The sequence below is a fragment of the Panthera uncia genome (genome assembly GCF_023721935.1).
Source record: "Panthera uncia isolate 11264 chromosome B3 unlocalized genomic scaffold, Puncia_PCG_1.0 HiC_scaffold_1, whole genome shotgun sequence".
Classification (NCBI taxonomy): domain Eukaryota; kingdom Metazoa; phylum Chordata; class Mammalia; order Carnivora; family Felidae; genus Panthera; species Panthera uncia.
This window is the reverse complement of record NW_026057582.1, coordinates 28,735,659-28,751,141: the sequence shown is the minus strand read 5'-3', so window position 1 is coordinate 28,751,141 and position 15,483 is coordinate 28,735,659. Positions and strand designations below refer to the sequence as shown.

The 15,483-nt window shown below is 52.1% G+C and overlaps 1 protein-coding gene across 1 annotated transcript in view; it reads left to right on the top strand.

Moving 5' to 3' along the window:
- Positions 1-12,879, top strand: part of RGS6 (regulator of G protein signaling 6) — a 588,233-nt gene extending 575,354 nt beyond the window's left edge. Inside the window, exons 18-19 of the mRNA XM_049612524.1 lie at positions 3,841-3,907; positions 12,713-12,879. Coding sequence (XP_049468481.1) covers positions 3,841-3,907; positions 12,713-12,879 — 234 coding nt within the window. The remainder of the gene's footprint in view (positions 1-3,840; positions 3,908-12,712) is intronic.
- The last annotated feature ends 2,604 nt before the right edge of the window (positions 12,880-15,483 follow it).

The following is a 15,483-nucleotide window of genomic DNA, read 5'->3' as shown; positions in this document are numbered from 1 at the left end:
GTGTTTGCCTCCTGCAGTAAGCAGACCTTTCTGGGTAGTTCCAGACAAAGCTAGAACAAACGGGTAGAAGATACAGGGAGGGCCAGTCTACTGGAGACTAACAGTAGCAACTTCCCAACAACGGGACACATCCCCTGGAGGATCACTGAGCTCCCTGGAAACGCTCAGAAGCTGAACGGCCCAGGGTATTGTAGAGTAGGCTTCTGCACTGGATTCTATCATCTCTTGTAGCTGGAATCCTCTGATGCATTAGACATTTGTTAAATGGATCCTACTGCCATTTTATTCTATGGGTTATAAATGAGCCTTAGAAAAGGAGAGGGGATCCTATGAAGGGAGTTGGCTGAGATTGGGAGAGAAGGATGTAAGAGTCAGGTTAGCCTCTGCCTTGGGGGAGAAAAAGCCAGGTGATGACACAGGCGAAGCAGGGGAAACTGTCAAGTAGCGGAATTACTGCCCTTCACGTGTCATCCTTGCCTTTTGTTGTTGTTGGTTTTTTCTTTTTTTTTTTTTTTTTAAGCCAATTGCTGCTGCTGCAGCTGACCTCTGGCAACAGGGCTCTCTCCCCCCAGTGCCTGAAAGGAGGTCAGCGAGCAGAGGACACAGGCGCCCGCTGGCACAGGGCAGCTGAGCGGCTGTAGTGCCATCAGGCTGAGCACAGCCGGAGTGGGCATGTGCGTGGGGCACCCTGGCTCTGAGTCGGAGAAAGCTTGGCCTGTCATCATTGCCATCCAGGAAGGGTGGATTTTTGAAAGCAGGAAAGAAGAGGATGCCAGTTGCCCCTTCCCACAATGCCAGTTACAGACTCCAGGTGGGCGGCTGGCACCAGCTCCATCTCCGCCTGGCCAGGAGCAGAACATGCCCCCCAGAGGCCTTAGACCGAGGAGAAACTGCCCTCTGGAGGCCCCCTCCTCCTGGGCTCTGCCTTGAGGACTCATCTTCAGCCCAACTCAGGGGAGGGAAGGGCTCTCGTGTCACATTCCTCCCAGATGTCCCGAAGACCAGCACGATTGTGGATGACACTCCCTCTTCTCTCGGGCTTCACCGGGGCTGCTTCCAACTCATCATGGGATTGTATAATTATGGTGATTACAGCTTATGGCTTTTTTCCTCTCCTCATCTCTTGCTTTCAAATTCTTCGAGGCCTCTCATTAAACATGGCGATCCCCGTAAACTCAGCAAAGTTTTAATAAGACATTTTTTTTTTAAGCTAAAGAAAACCCAGTTACAGTTGATTGGTACTGTGCTCCCTCCGACAGACCTTTAAAACTCTAGCAGGCACCATCAGTGCCTGGCTATAAGGGGTGGGGAGGGAAAGGTATGGGGATCCAGAAGGCATCCATGCTTTTTCACAGGGTTGGAGAACGTTTCCATGCCATGATCCTGGCCTTTCTCGTTTGCACCAAGAACAGGGTACATCTGAACCCCCACGCCTAATGGGAAAAGACAGACTATCAGGCATGGATAGAGGACCTGGCCTTTACATCACAACAGATTAAGTTGGAAAGTAGAGGATAGAGCAGCCGATATAAAACTCAATCCAACCTATAGCGAAAGTAGAAGGGAAATTCTGGTGGATTTTCTGTCCTGGATGATACTAGAAGGTTCCAGAGCATCCATTATTCTAAATATGTAAAAAGAGTCCACCATTAGCGTGTGTTGAGTGATCGCATCCCAGCGATCACGTACTTGATGGCGGTTTCCTTGGTAATGACACAGCTCCAAAGCCTGTCATTTGCTAGGTCTCAATGATAGTTTTTCTTAAATTGTTTCTAGACCTGTAGGAGGTAATGGGAAGGATCACCAAGAAGGAGTGGTGGGGAGGTGGCCGCTGGGGTCCCCCCCCCCCTGCCCTTCAGCATCTTTGCTCAGCTTTAGTGTCAGGGTCCTCTTCCTATCCACACTCCCCAGGACTGCATGAATAACTAAATGCACAGTGAGGTGTACCTTGCCCCCGTGGGGACTGCACTCTGGGAGGCTCCTCATGGCTCACTGCCAGGAGCTGTCCAGACTGCTCCCCACCCACCGGTAGCCAGGTCGTCACATCTGGGGCATGCCTGAGCAGCACCAACCACCTAGGGTCAAATGTTGTTGGAACTTGGCAGTGACATTTCCCCCAGCTACCTTCTCATCCCCTATTGAAGACGACCTGCTCGTTTGGCCCCGAGAACAAGGTCCCTTCGGTGCCCAGCAGAATGCACAAAAGTGGACTGGGTTCGAGATGGACAGCCTTGGCTGGATCCTGTCGGTCCACCTGATGTTGGCATAAGACCCCAGGGAAGCTCCTTGCTTGCCCGATGGGTATAACACAGCCGTACCCACCGTACAGGGTGGATGCTGGCACTAAATGAAGGCATAATGGTAGTCGATGCCATTTCTTGGGGGCTCGCATACTGTGGGCGTCCACACCATGCTGAGCTTGGTCAGCGAGGGACTTTGGTTCTACTCCAGCTCTACCAATTAGCAGCTTCTCTAAGCCTTGGTTTCCTCATCTGTAAAAGGGAGACAAAAAGAAACGATTAAGCGGGGGAAAAATACACTTAGCAGAGTGCTTAGCCGAGTGCAGTATACGTGCTCAAGTAGAACCGTTTGTATTATTATTTTCATTATTATGTTGTTGTTTGTCCCCCCCCACCCCCCGCCGCATGCTGAGCTTTTATTACCTTACTTAATTTCCAACAACATTCTCCAAGGTAGGTATCGTTATGTTCATTTGCAGTCGGGGACAGGTATGTGTGTATCTCATATATGACAGTGTGTCCAAAGCACATCTAGTTATTACAGTGACCAGCTCATTAGAATGACTCGATATGGTAGCTATTACTACTGGCTTATTTTTAAAGTCCAGAGCCAATGTTTTCCCTGGGAATGGAGGGACCAAGGCGACTGACAGGTCAGCTTCTGCCCTGTGGGCCCCTAAGCACCTCCCTGGAGGCTGTGGGAGCTGTATGGTGCTGGGGGTAGGGACAGCCACCTGGAAAACATCGCATACGTTGTCAGGATCTGGCATGTGCACCCCTCTACTGAGGTGCACAAGTCTGAGACACCTTCTGCTTCCAGCCACAGGTGAGGAGTAGTTCTCCCCATGAGCAGAGCGTGAAATCCAGCCCCCCCACACCCCCCGCCCACATGTAGCGCTCCCCAAGAAGGAAGTCTCATTCCCAGAAACCCTCACCTCTCTGCTGTCTGCCTGCCTGGAGCCGCCCTGAGCAGTATGACCTCCCCAAGTCTGGTTGCTCCCCCTGCCGGATAAACCAAAGCTTGTATTTTGTGGCCACATACTACAGAGTGGGGTTGTGGGAGGAGTCAGAAGCAAGTGTCAGGGGATGCTTTGAAATCCCTCCTCAACCAGACCCCCGGGGTCCACGCTTCTGCTTGTAGGACTGGCAGAAACAGAAGCAGAGGGGCCATTTCCACTGACACACATGGCTTTTTCCTGGGGAGAATTCTGGTTTTATATGTGTATCTGAAGGTAAATGCCTCAAGTTTGCAGTGCTTGTCCAAGATTGGCCTCTTCGGAGCCTCGTACAAAGCTCTGCAGCCGATCACATGGTTGCTTGAGATGCTTGTGTACGTGCCTGTGGTGTGAACATGCACGTGAACGTGGGCACAGCTGTCCACACAGGTGCACGCGCTGCCTGCCTGACCCGCGCCTCTGTGTTCAGCGTATGGTGCGCAAGTAACATACGCTGCAGACTCGCATGTGCCTTGGCGCGTGGATCGCATGCTCCCGCAGCTGTGTGCATGTCTGGGCAGGGGCACCCCTAAAGCCACAGGTGTTCATGGTTTCAGCTGGATAAGTTATTCTTCACTTCCCTTCCTAAAAACACAATTGCCTAGTGCTGCTGGCGCAGAGTCAGAATGGCCGCTGCACTTCACCCCCGAGGTGGCTTCCTTCCAGCAGTGGGTGAGTGATCCCGGCGTCCGCACTCTCTAACTTTTTGGGGGATCCTTCTGCACAGAAGGTGCTCCAAAATCCAGAAGAGATGATCTGTTTGTCTGTGGCCTTGTCTCTGCCTATCACTCTTGTTCCCACACCCTCGTCCCAGGAACAGTCAGCAGCGCCTAGTTTTTGGTGTCCCCACGTTTCGGCCCCCCTTTTTTTTTTGCACCCATGGTTTTTTTCTTCCCAAGAGACCAGGAGCCAGGGGTCCAGAAATGATGCGAAGAGAAGTCCCTTGTCTCAGAGGTGATGTGCAGATAATGTCTTTAGGTACTGACCCTGTAACGCGCTTCCCCTGGACCCCTAGCAGAACAGGACAGAAACGCTCACTACCTTTGAAGATGCTTTGAAATCCAACAGCAGCATCCTTAGGCTTCATCTCCTGGTTACAGCTTCCGTAATCCTTCCTCTGTGGCCCAGGGCCAAGTCTTGCGGAAACATGGAAAATCTCACATGTCTACCTACTAGGCCATCAAGGGAGAAGGCAGGGCAACCGCCTGTCCTCTGTCCCACGGGCACCAATAGCATCGTGACAACCTGTAAAAAGGGTCTGTAGGGAAGGAAGAAGGTTCTCAGTGGATGGGACTTTCAGTGACCCAAGTTTCTATCTAGAGATCCCTTGAAGATGCCGCTTGGCCCATTCCCTGCTGCACTTTTTCAGGTTAGAAATACATATGTGGTGAATGCCCACTGAAGCGCATTTCTGGTGGAAGAGAGGAACGAGAACTAAGGCTGCCTTGGCATTTGTGTCCAAATGGACGTGGACATTTATGGGAAGATTGTGCTTTGGGCCCGGTGGGGGGGTAGGGGGAGCAGTCCTCACGTTGACAACCTGTGCCTTCTAGGCTCTGCTTTGGCAGCTGGCTGAACCAAGGACCCCAACCTATGGATGAGTTTTGGGTGAACATGTTTGTAGGAGGTGAGAGGTGCCCTTGGGGGGTGGAGTTAGAGTCCCCGTGGTTCTGCAGGAAGAGTCCCACACTGCCAAGCAAATGATTCCTCCTGCTGTCTCTTCCATGAAACTTCAGTGGCTCTCTCCCCTAGAGCCATGGTCAAGGGTCACTTGAACGTCCGACTTGGAAAAAACATCAAGTTCCTGCCCAATAGCAACACAGCCATGTCCCTGTTTCCTTGAGTCTTTTGACCTTTGCCTAACTTGGAGCGAACCAGAGCTAAGATCCCAAAGTACATTTGGGGAGGAGGTGGAGGAAACGGGGAAGAGGAGGGCATCGCAGGGGCTGCAGGAAGGCATACTGCCAAGGGACTTGCAAGCGGAATGCCCACCTCCACTCCACTCGAGAATCCACCGAGATCTTCCCTGCACATGGAGTATAGAAAGAGCGCCAGAGTTAGTCAGAACCGGAGGGAGGAGAGCTAAGAGGTCCGATATGAAAAGGGGGACATTTCCATGAAGAAAATGCACAGGAAGAGCATGGGGAAAGTGGAAATGCACAGCCTGGAAAGGAAGCTGGGGAATCTGGGCATCGTGCCACCAGAGTAGGGCACAGATGCTATCCCCTTGTCACTCCCGGCATGCCTGCCTAGTTCCAGATTTGTCCCTGCACAGCTGGGGGACCATGCGGGAAGGTCTCCACCACCCACCAAAATTAACAGGCAGAGGCTAACCCTTGCAAAGAGTCCCGTAAGTGATGAGCATGATGGGAGGCCAGAGTCAGAGGGCCAGGAACACCACCCACAGAGGGCTTCCCCAGCCTGGCTGGGACACCCTGATTTAGGGACTGGGTTCTAATTGGCATTGGTTCTAATTGGAGTAAGGCACCTCTGCCTGCCCCTCCTGAGAAAGGTAAACACCATACCTGCTTCTCTCTTCCCTGGGACAGGTGCTATGGAGGCCCCAGAAGCATCGACACCAATAAGAGCACAAACAGAAATAGTGGCTTCACCCGGCCTGTCCCGCAGGTGCACTCTAAAGCCATGTTCACCAGGCAGTGGTGATAAGTGCCCCAGCTCAGTGCACTTAGCCAGTCTCACTTTGCCAAGCTTGCCAGCCAGAAGGTGGCGTCTTCTTTCTCAGGAGTCCCAGATGTGATGAGGGGAAGAACCTCAGGCAGAACAGAAATGCTTGAGATGGGTCTCAAGCACCTCCAGGAGTGGAAGCTTCTTCCTCAGTGAGGTTGAGGAAATCTCCCTGGGGTGCCCAAAGAGATTGCCTAATGTGGGTGGGCATGGAGGAGCCAGCCGTTCGTCTCTGAGCCTTTCCATCTGCCTCCTTCCTTGAGAGGGACGGCCACATAGCAAGTAGAAAGTGTATGGCCCATGAAGGCCACCCCACTTAGCTCTACCACTGACTAGCCGATGCCCTCAGGCAAGGAACTCAAGCTCTGTTTGAGCCTGTTTCTTCATCGATGCCGAGATGGTATAGCCTAAGACTTTAACCTAAGACGTCCTAAGACTTTAGAGTAATGCATAACTGGCCAGGATGGTGTGGACATTAGCACAAGTGTCTATAAAATGCCTACTGTGTTTGGCACACAATCGTTGTTCAATGTGCAGTCCACCGGTGGCTGTTAGTCACTGTCCTCGGCAGCTAACCTGTACCCCCGGGAATGGGGTCACCATCGAGGTCCGGGCTAGTTGAAGAGGAAGGCACTTAGGAAGAGAAGGTACCTGGGATATTGATGCCACTCCATAGGGCAAGAATTAGAAATTCAAAGAGAATGCCCCTGGGAGATCGGGGAATAGGTTGGTCCTTTCTCTTTTTGTGCAGTTGGAAGCATTGGCAACTCACCTTTTCTAAATTAAAAAAAAAAAAAAATTAAGAAAAAAAAAAGCACTAGGCTAGAGTTAAGGTGTCTGAACGTGCTAACGGCCCCAGTGACATTTTCTAGGGATCGCTTTCAGAAGACATGACTACCGGTAGATTGCATAGACCCACCGTCAACATGGCAAAAACCTGGTCGTTTATACCACTGTACATAAGTTAGCGAGCTGTTTCAAAAGAATCCATTATTTTTACTATGATCATATTTTTTACCTTATTCTGTAACAGGTTTAAATGTACACGAATGGATATTAATTCTCTAGCCAGTGAACTTTTTATTATTCATTCCATTTTCCCCTAGTTCTTCATTTTTTTTTTTTTACTTGAGCGTTGTTTTATGTTTGTGGTATCTTATTCTTAAGAGTCAAATCGAATATTTTAAAGCCAAATAAAATGCCGTTCAGCTCCTGAGAGGGATCAGAAAGCTCTGCAAGGGCCCAGGCGCAATACAGACTCTGGGAATGGATCTTGCCACGGGCACCCGCTCCCCATGACTGAAGAGTGAGGAAGCCAGCAGCACCCTCTCCGCCTGTGCGGCTCCCGCCTAGCCCTGCTGTGGATTAGCAGTGTGTGATCTTTGGCTAGTCCCAAGACCAGGTTTTTCCCTTTCATCTGCCCCCGCCCCGGCTCCCCTTGCCAGGAAGTTCAACAGAGGGTCAGTTGATGAGATGAGAGATGAAGTGTTGGAAAGCTTTTTGAAACTCTTCTGTATTAAGTATGGATTCTGCTGCCATCCTCTGCCAGCTTCTAAGACCCCTAAACTACCCCCGAGCAAGTGGCACTCTCTCCCCAGTCGGAAGCAGCACTGAGAAAGGAGATGTCACAGGATTCCCATACGCCCTTTTGAAATCATGCCTTTTGCTTTGCCCAGTTGGAGAAGGGGCACCAGGGGCACCAGCCTCCAGGGGAGTCACCTGATGAAGTCAGGCAGGTTCTTGACTCCTCCCCTCCCGTCGAACCCAAGCCCGGACCCTTACCTTCCCACCTGGCTCTTAGGCTCCTGACTGCTCTCCTCAGCAAGGCTGCCCAGGCCTATGATTGCACACACTCATCATTTATGAACCTGAGCATCAGCTACGCACGGGTGACCCTCAGGCTCCTTGAGAGGACAGCTCTGGAGCCTCCCACAGAGGGCTACTGTGGTCATTGGGTGAGCCCCAATCAACACTCTTTTCATTAGCAAGGATGAAAAATGCCTGCGTCACAACAAAGTGGTCAATCTGGATCACTGGACGAGAAATAGTGTTCCACATTGGTTCTATTGCAAGTTCCAGTTTCTCTAGCAGAGGAACCCGGGTTTCTCCTACCCGGGAGTGGGGAGAACTGGATTGAGCCCAAAGGCAAAGTCACAGGGCTAGCAGCTGGAAAGGAGTAAGGAGTGGGAAATTTCAAAGCAGAGATGTGATAGCTGGATTTTTTTCCCTAATCTTTCTGTTTCCTTTTGAGGTGTAATTACATATAGCAAAATGAACAGATCTGAAATGTGTGGTTCAGTGAATTTAACAACAGTATGCACCAGTATAACCTACACCCCATGACCCTGGAAAGTTCCCTCACGCCCCTTTCCAATCAATTCCATCCTTCTCCTCCAGAGGCAACCACAGTTGATTTCTATCCCCATAGTAACGTGGATTTAGGCTTAGGGGATTTGAGATCTGTAACTTTGGTCTTAGGTCATCTGGGCAAATCAGCTTGAGAGTCTCAGCAGCAGCTCAGATGTCCTTACTCCGTTAGCACTGGAAAGGGTCCTGCCCGAGTCCCCAGTGCTTGGCTCTGCTACCCCCCAATATGCCACCTGACCCCCAGGGCTACTCTCTGAGCCACAGCCCTCTTCCCAGCCAAAGAGTTTGGCCTCAGTCGCCCAGGTAAGTAAGCGGCAAAAGCTCTTGGTAACCCGGATCGTGCATGTTTTGTTGATTAATATCTGGAAGTGCAATGCACAGAGCCACAGCATGTCGAACAGCATGTTGATTTTCCTTAAAGCACTGCACAAAAGGGCGCCATTCCTTTTGTGCATTTCCTTTTAGAAACAAAAGATTTCATGACCACCTTCTTCCAGACTTCTAGCCATCAAGATGGCCACAGAGCTGAAATGATTAGGGTGGAGGGTGGATGTTTGCGAACCTAGTGCATCACATTGCAGGATTCTAATTCTATTGGATTAACTTTGCCAAATGTCTCGAAGGTGAAAAGCACTTTGTCTGTATGCAAAGCTTTGGTGTCTCTGGAATGTACCTTCTGCAGTTTGGTTCTTAATCACTGTATATTTTCTCACTTGGACAAAGGCTGCCTGCTAATAGCATTTTCAACCACCTTCAGCTGCTTCGCTCAGCTACGCCAAGGCCTCAGGCTGAGCTGGCTGCAGTTTCCTGGCACCGTGGTCCGTTCCCAAATGACCGGCACTGGGGAACATCACACATTCACACCCTGAAAAAATGGCTTCCCCTGTAACTATGCAAGATGCTAGGCAGAGGGGGAGTTACTGCTCCCCTTCCTAAGTGTTTTCTACAGAATCATCCAATCGGAGGCAGGGCTGGGGGTGAAGAAGAGGGAGGAAAGAGCCCCAGAGGGTGCAGGGCGAGAGATCTCTTCTCTCCGGACATAGCAGGTAGCTCTGGGGCTCCCAGCAAGCCCCTAGTGGCATAGACCTTGGGGCAGCTCATCTCTGAACACGGGTAGCCTCTGCTGTCAGATTTCACTTTGATCCCTGAAAATTACAGGAGCCTCGGCTCTTCAGAAGAGAGGCAGCTGCTGAGCCAGTGTGATTGCAGGATTTCTTCCCCAAAGCCCGAGGCCAGGCAGCTAGCCATGCCTGCGTCCTGCATGAATAACCACCTTCCAGCCTCACCCCAGAGGTCACTGAGTAGCGGACAGATTGCAGTTGGACTGAGCTACCCCCTGAGCCGACCCGAAACCTCACGACCTCCTTTAGCATCAGAACTGGCATTTGAAAAATGTGTGCGTGCAGGGGTGAGGGGAGGGAGATAAAAATGCCAAGGAACGCCACCTGGATTGCTGAGAGGCTGGGAACAATCTCAGGGCAAGTTCTCTAGGCTGGCCCCAGAAGTCCTGAGATATGGAAGCAGTTGGGGGCAGGGGGAGGAGAAGGCATTGACGGCAGGCCACAGGTCCTTGGAGTCAGAGCTATGAGGCTGAGCTCCAGGGCTCAAGCAGGAAGAGATTAATTAGCGACTCCAAGCCCGGCCCAGCCTTTTCTATAGAACAGGGAGGGGTAGAGGGTGGGGGACCTCCGGGCCAAAGGCACCTAAAGCAGACAGTCACATAATTCTCCAGATACAGAATCTCCAACCTCCCTCAACCTACAGCCCCCTCTCCAGCCAAAATGACCTCACTAATGAGGAAGTAGCTGTAATGAGGGTTTGGATGCCTGGTAAACCTCTCCCTCTTTGTTTCTGGGCTTTTAACATGGGCACTGGCAGTGCACTGTTATTCAGAAGCTTTAGTCATTTTTTTTTTCACATCTGCCAGCTAAATCAGAGCCCCAGATACCATGTATGGCAAAACCAGAACGTATACATTTGGTGACAGACGTGTAATTTGTTGCCCTGGTGGAAAAGGGACAGAAGGAGAGGGGGAGGGGCCAGTATTCGGTACAAGGTTACTGCAGCAATAAACAGCACCAAGAGGCAAGCAAAATTCCTCGGTGCCTTTCATACGAGCAGGGATGGATGTGGGTAAAGGGTTCGGGCGAGGTTTATTAGAACCCTCGGACCAGGAGACCCCTAAACTCATCAGCTCCACATTTCCCCCGAGAGGACCTCGCGCACATACCCACACTTCCTGCCTTCAGGCCTGCATCCAGAAGGCACAATCCCAGGTGAACCAACAGGATGACAAATGCCTCCAGCTCCAAGAAAGGGCAGTCAAGGAGAGTACCAGCCATGGGTGTGCCTTAGAATCAGGGCTGGAGCAAGTCCTTGAAGGTCAGCCTCCGCCAGCTGTGAGCTCTTGTCCTACCCGCTTTACCCAGACAAGTAGCCACCTTACTTTTAGTGATTTGCAAAGACTGGCACTGCAACCCTCTAGGATTAAAAAAAAAAAAAAAAAAAAAAAATCTGATTAAAAAATCCTTACCCTGGTATAAATGCATCCTGCTGCAGGCTAAGTTTAGTGTATTTGAAGATCCAGATAAGGCCACTGTTGGGGAGATTCTGTGTGTGTGTGTGTGTGTGTGTGTGTGTTTAAAATAGGGGAGAAAAAACGAAGTTCCGTCTCACTAGTGAACATGAGGAGTGAAAGAAAAGGGGATGTAGATACAGGCTTTCCAATAGCTCCTGAGGGCGATTCCATTTCTGGACAAGCTCCCATGCCTGCCATCAGAATTCTCAAAGTCAAGCTGGCAGGTCCCTCAATGGAGAGCTAAGCCAGATGACCCATTGTCTTGCATCCAGCAAACTCACAGCCCTTGTTCATTTACTAGATGTACCCATTATCCATCAATTCATCAATCAGCCAGTTGATTGAGTACTCTACCAGGCTTCACAAACCTGATCAATTTTTTTTAATTACATCCAGCTTGCACACAGCCAAACCCAGTAAACAAGACGAGCCCTCACACCCCACTTGGAAATGAACATGAGGAACTGCTGGCCCTTGCAGTCTCTCACTACCAAACAGCACGGCCCATGCTGATGAGGACCATGTGCTCGCCTTTGCAGATGGCAAGGGTGTTGCTGACCCGATGTCAATGACAGCACGGGGTTTGAGTATTTTCTCAGACACAGTGATCAGTCCGCTTGGGTCCAGCCACACACTCGTCTAGACCCCTTCCCGATGCTATGGATTTCTCTTTTTTATTTTTAAATGTTTATTTAGTGTGGAGAGAGGGCGGGAGGGACAGAGAAAAAGGGGCGGGAGACAGGATCCGAAGCGGGCTCTGTACTGACAGCAGAGAGCTGGATGCGGGACTCGAACTCACGAACCGTGATATCGTGACCTGGGCCGAAGTCGGACGCTTAACCGACTGAACCACCCAGGTGCCCCACTATGGATTTCTTAAGAGGGTGAGCAGGGAATGGGCACAGACTGTGTCAAAGAAAATAAGCAGAATGACTGAGCCTTACCCATCCTCCTCCTCATCCATCCTCTTGGTACCCAATCCCACACTGGACGCTCCCCGGCCACCCCCCCCCCCCGGGGGGCAATAGAGGAATCGATCTCTCTCAGGATCTCTGTGCCTCATGCACCAGGCCTTACCAGCCAGGTCAATTTTTTCATTTTTGAGAACTGCTACGTGGGTTACAAGTGCAGGGTTTGTAGACATCCTGATGTGGGGTCATCAAGTTCAGCCCCTGGGTACCACAGACGGAGAGCCAGGAACATAGGACACGACAGGGGTGCACTGGCCTGGGTCCTGCAGCAGCCTCAGCTCACCGGCCTGGCTCCCAGCCTTGGCAAATGCCCCTGTATTTCCACAGTCCCAGAACCGGTCATCAAGACAACCCAGAGCCTCTCCCAAGCAGGGCTCACTCCCGCCTTTCAGAAAGGATCCTAAGTCTTCTGCCTTCTTAAGACTAGTTCATTCCTTAGCTTCTAATCACCCAGATCCTTAACCATCACCTACTTAGGTCAACCCACCTCTGTCATCTTCCTACTCCCCAGTCTACCTTTTCCTTCCTCACTTGAATAAAATCAAGTTCAGGATGGGCCCACAAGCATTAAGAGACACTCTACCTAAGAGTTAAAATGCCTGGTTTGGGGTAAGATTCCCACACCCCCCAAAGGACCAGCAACACACCTTGGCCCCCCAACCTGCCCCAGAGCCCTGCCTGTTCCAAGTGCTGGGGTCAAGGCTCCCAAACCCAGAGATCAACAGGGTCCCCTAGCTAAGTCATTCAGCCTCCATGGCTCTGGCAACAATTAATTCACCTGTCTGGCTCTCTGTCTCTGTCCCTGTCTGTGTGTGTATGTGTGTGTGTGTTTGTGTGTGCACCTGTGCGTGCCAACTCTGTCGCCTGTCTCTGCAGGGAAAGTCGCTGGCGGGCAAGCGCCTCACCGGCCTGATGCAGTCCTCCTGACAGTCCCCGCCGCAGGGCCCGGGCCCGACGACCCCACGGGCAGGCGGCGGCGCTCCACATCCGCGGACAGAGTTTCCCTACGGGGAGATCTGGTCACTGTGAAAGAGAAGGAGTGAGGGGGATGACGGGCGGCAGAGGGGAGACTCGGTGGGTGCCCGGGGACACCATGCAGAAAAAGTCCACAGAGCCCGGGGTCGGCCCTGCAGAGGCCCCTGTTTACAACCCTCTCTTCCTTGTACAGTTGTGCGCCGACACCCCATTCTCGAGGAGGCCCTTGGCCCTAACTCGTTCGGGGCACAACACCTGGCGGGGCTCCTGTCGTGACTCTCACTTGAGGTCATATCCTTATTATCGCCACTCTTCCTTCTGTCTGGGGGACCACGCCTTCCGGCAGATGCAAGAGCCACTGGCAGGCCCCGAGCACCCCCAGTATTACCCCCCCACCCCCCACCTCCGCACCGCGGCCAGTGCGCCCACAGCGCCCCCTAGAGCGACAGCCGCTGCGTCCCGACGGCCCCCTTTCTGGCCCTGCCCCGGCCCCCATCTGTGCAAGGACCCTCGTGCAACCGGGCCGGGTGGAGGCCACACCGCTGAGCAACCCCGCCGACTGCTCCACCTCCGGTTCATTCAGCCCCCTGCAGGCCGACTTTCCGGGGGGTCCCCACGGGGGCGTGGGGCTGCCCCCTGGTCCCGTCAAGTGCCTCCAGGGTCCGACACCACAGGAAGCACCGGTGTCCGGGAAAGAGCTCGTGGTTTAACAGCCGTGGAGGTTCTGACCATCTTTGGAAACATTTATTATTTCCGAATTTATTCTGGTTTCGCCCCTTCTCCTTGGTTTGTTCCCTCGTGTTTTACTCAAAATAAACATGGCCGTGAACTCGGGGGCACTGGGATCCTCCCCTCCGGCAGCCACCTTCCCCCGGGGTGGGGGGAGGTGGCTGGGGCATAGGCATGGCCGAGCCCCTGCAGGGAGGGCCAGGTCTCACTTGTGTCTGAAGTTGGGGCTGAGTTGGCTCCAGGGGGCCTAGGCCAGGACCAAATGGTCCTCTGCCAGCCCAGCAAAGTGGGCCCTAAACGAAGTGGACCATCAAGGGGAAAAGCAGACACAAAGAAAAACCTGCAAAAACCTGCAAAAAAACCCACTTGCACTCCCTTCGTGTGTATGTCAAAACGACTATCTGCCAGTTGGCTGTGACGTAATACATGTACATCGCCGAGTCAGGTGCCTGACGCGTAGTAGGTGCTTAGCAAACGGTAGCTATTACTCTCGCGATTATTGTTGTCATCCTTGTGACTCCCGTGAGCCCTCAGACAGCGGTATTGAGCAACATGTTTTTGAATTCAGACACTCACTCCACCTGCTAGAACTATCCTTCGATCTATTTTTGGCCATAGGTGAAATTTTTCCCTGGGGAGTGTATAAACAGCAAACACAGAAGCAAAACAAACAAACAAACAAAAAGCGATCGCTGGTATTTCTTTACTTACGTAGGCAAATTCACCAGCTGGTGACCAAAGTCTCAAGCTTGTTTGCAGACCCCGCCTCCTGGGCGCTTCCATGACCATCTTTGCAGCCCCACATCAGTGCGGTCATGTGTCTGATTCCACAGGGCCCTGTCCCCACGGCACCAGCCTTCCATCCTCCACAGCAGGGCCACTGTGGGCATTAGGAAACTTGGCTATGGCTGTACCCTTGCGGGTTTGTGACCACTATGCCTCAGTTTCCCCCACTGGTGGTAGTTGCTCTCTCTGCCAGGTAGAGTAGATATTAGGGAGAGGACATGTGTTGGGTCCTCAGGTTGTCTCCAGCGGTGGATAGACCCGGACTCTTGTCAGGCACTCCCACACCCTGATATCACACAACCTCAGCACAGACTGTGGCCCTAGGAAGATACTCAGAAACTATGTGATGAGTACACGAACGAAATGAAGCCCTATCCCATGTTATGGGGTTTTTTGACTCCTCTCCTTGTTCTGCCCTTTTTTTTTTTTTTAATTTTTTTTTTTTAACATTTATTTATTTTTGAGACAGAGAGAGACAGAGTATGAACAGGGGAGGGGCAGAGAGAGAGGGAGACACAGAATATGAAGCAGGCTCCAGGCTCTGAGCTGTCAGCACAGAGCCCGACGCGGGGCTCGAACTCACAGATCGCGAGATCGTGACCTGAGCCGAAGTCGGCCGCTTAACCGACTGAGCCACCCAGGCGCCCCCCCCCCTTTTTTTAAATCTCCTTGCTTTTCACACAGGACTCCTTTTTCAGAACCAAAATGCAGTTCAAGTTTTCTGTACCCAACATTTCCCCAAAGAAGCTCCTCCCTGTCAGGGGTCCCCAAGCTGTGTTGACATCAAGGCACAGGGTATGTGGACAAAGGAAGTTCCAGAACAGCAGCACCTCTGTGCCCTCAGTTACCCAGGGCAAAGGCCTGACTGCCCCCTGCCCTTCCCCATGGGCTGTGGACAGAGCAAGTTTGGCTTCCCCAGTCCCCCTGGCCACTGCTCCTGAGAGATGCTGGCTGAGACTTGGCCAACCCTGGAGGTCCCACCCGGAGCCAGATGGACTGCACCCCCGAGATGGTGCAGGCTGAAGGTTTCCAAACACTTCTGGGGACCCGTTCTGGGGGCAGGCAGCAGATTCAATAGAGGTACGTTCAAACCGAGGGCAATAAGTCCCCTCACCCCACCTCCCAACCAGGCATACTCGGTCCCATGACCATCGCGT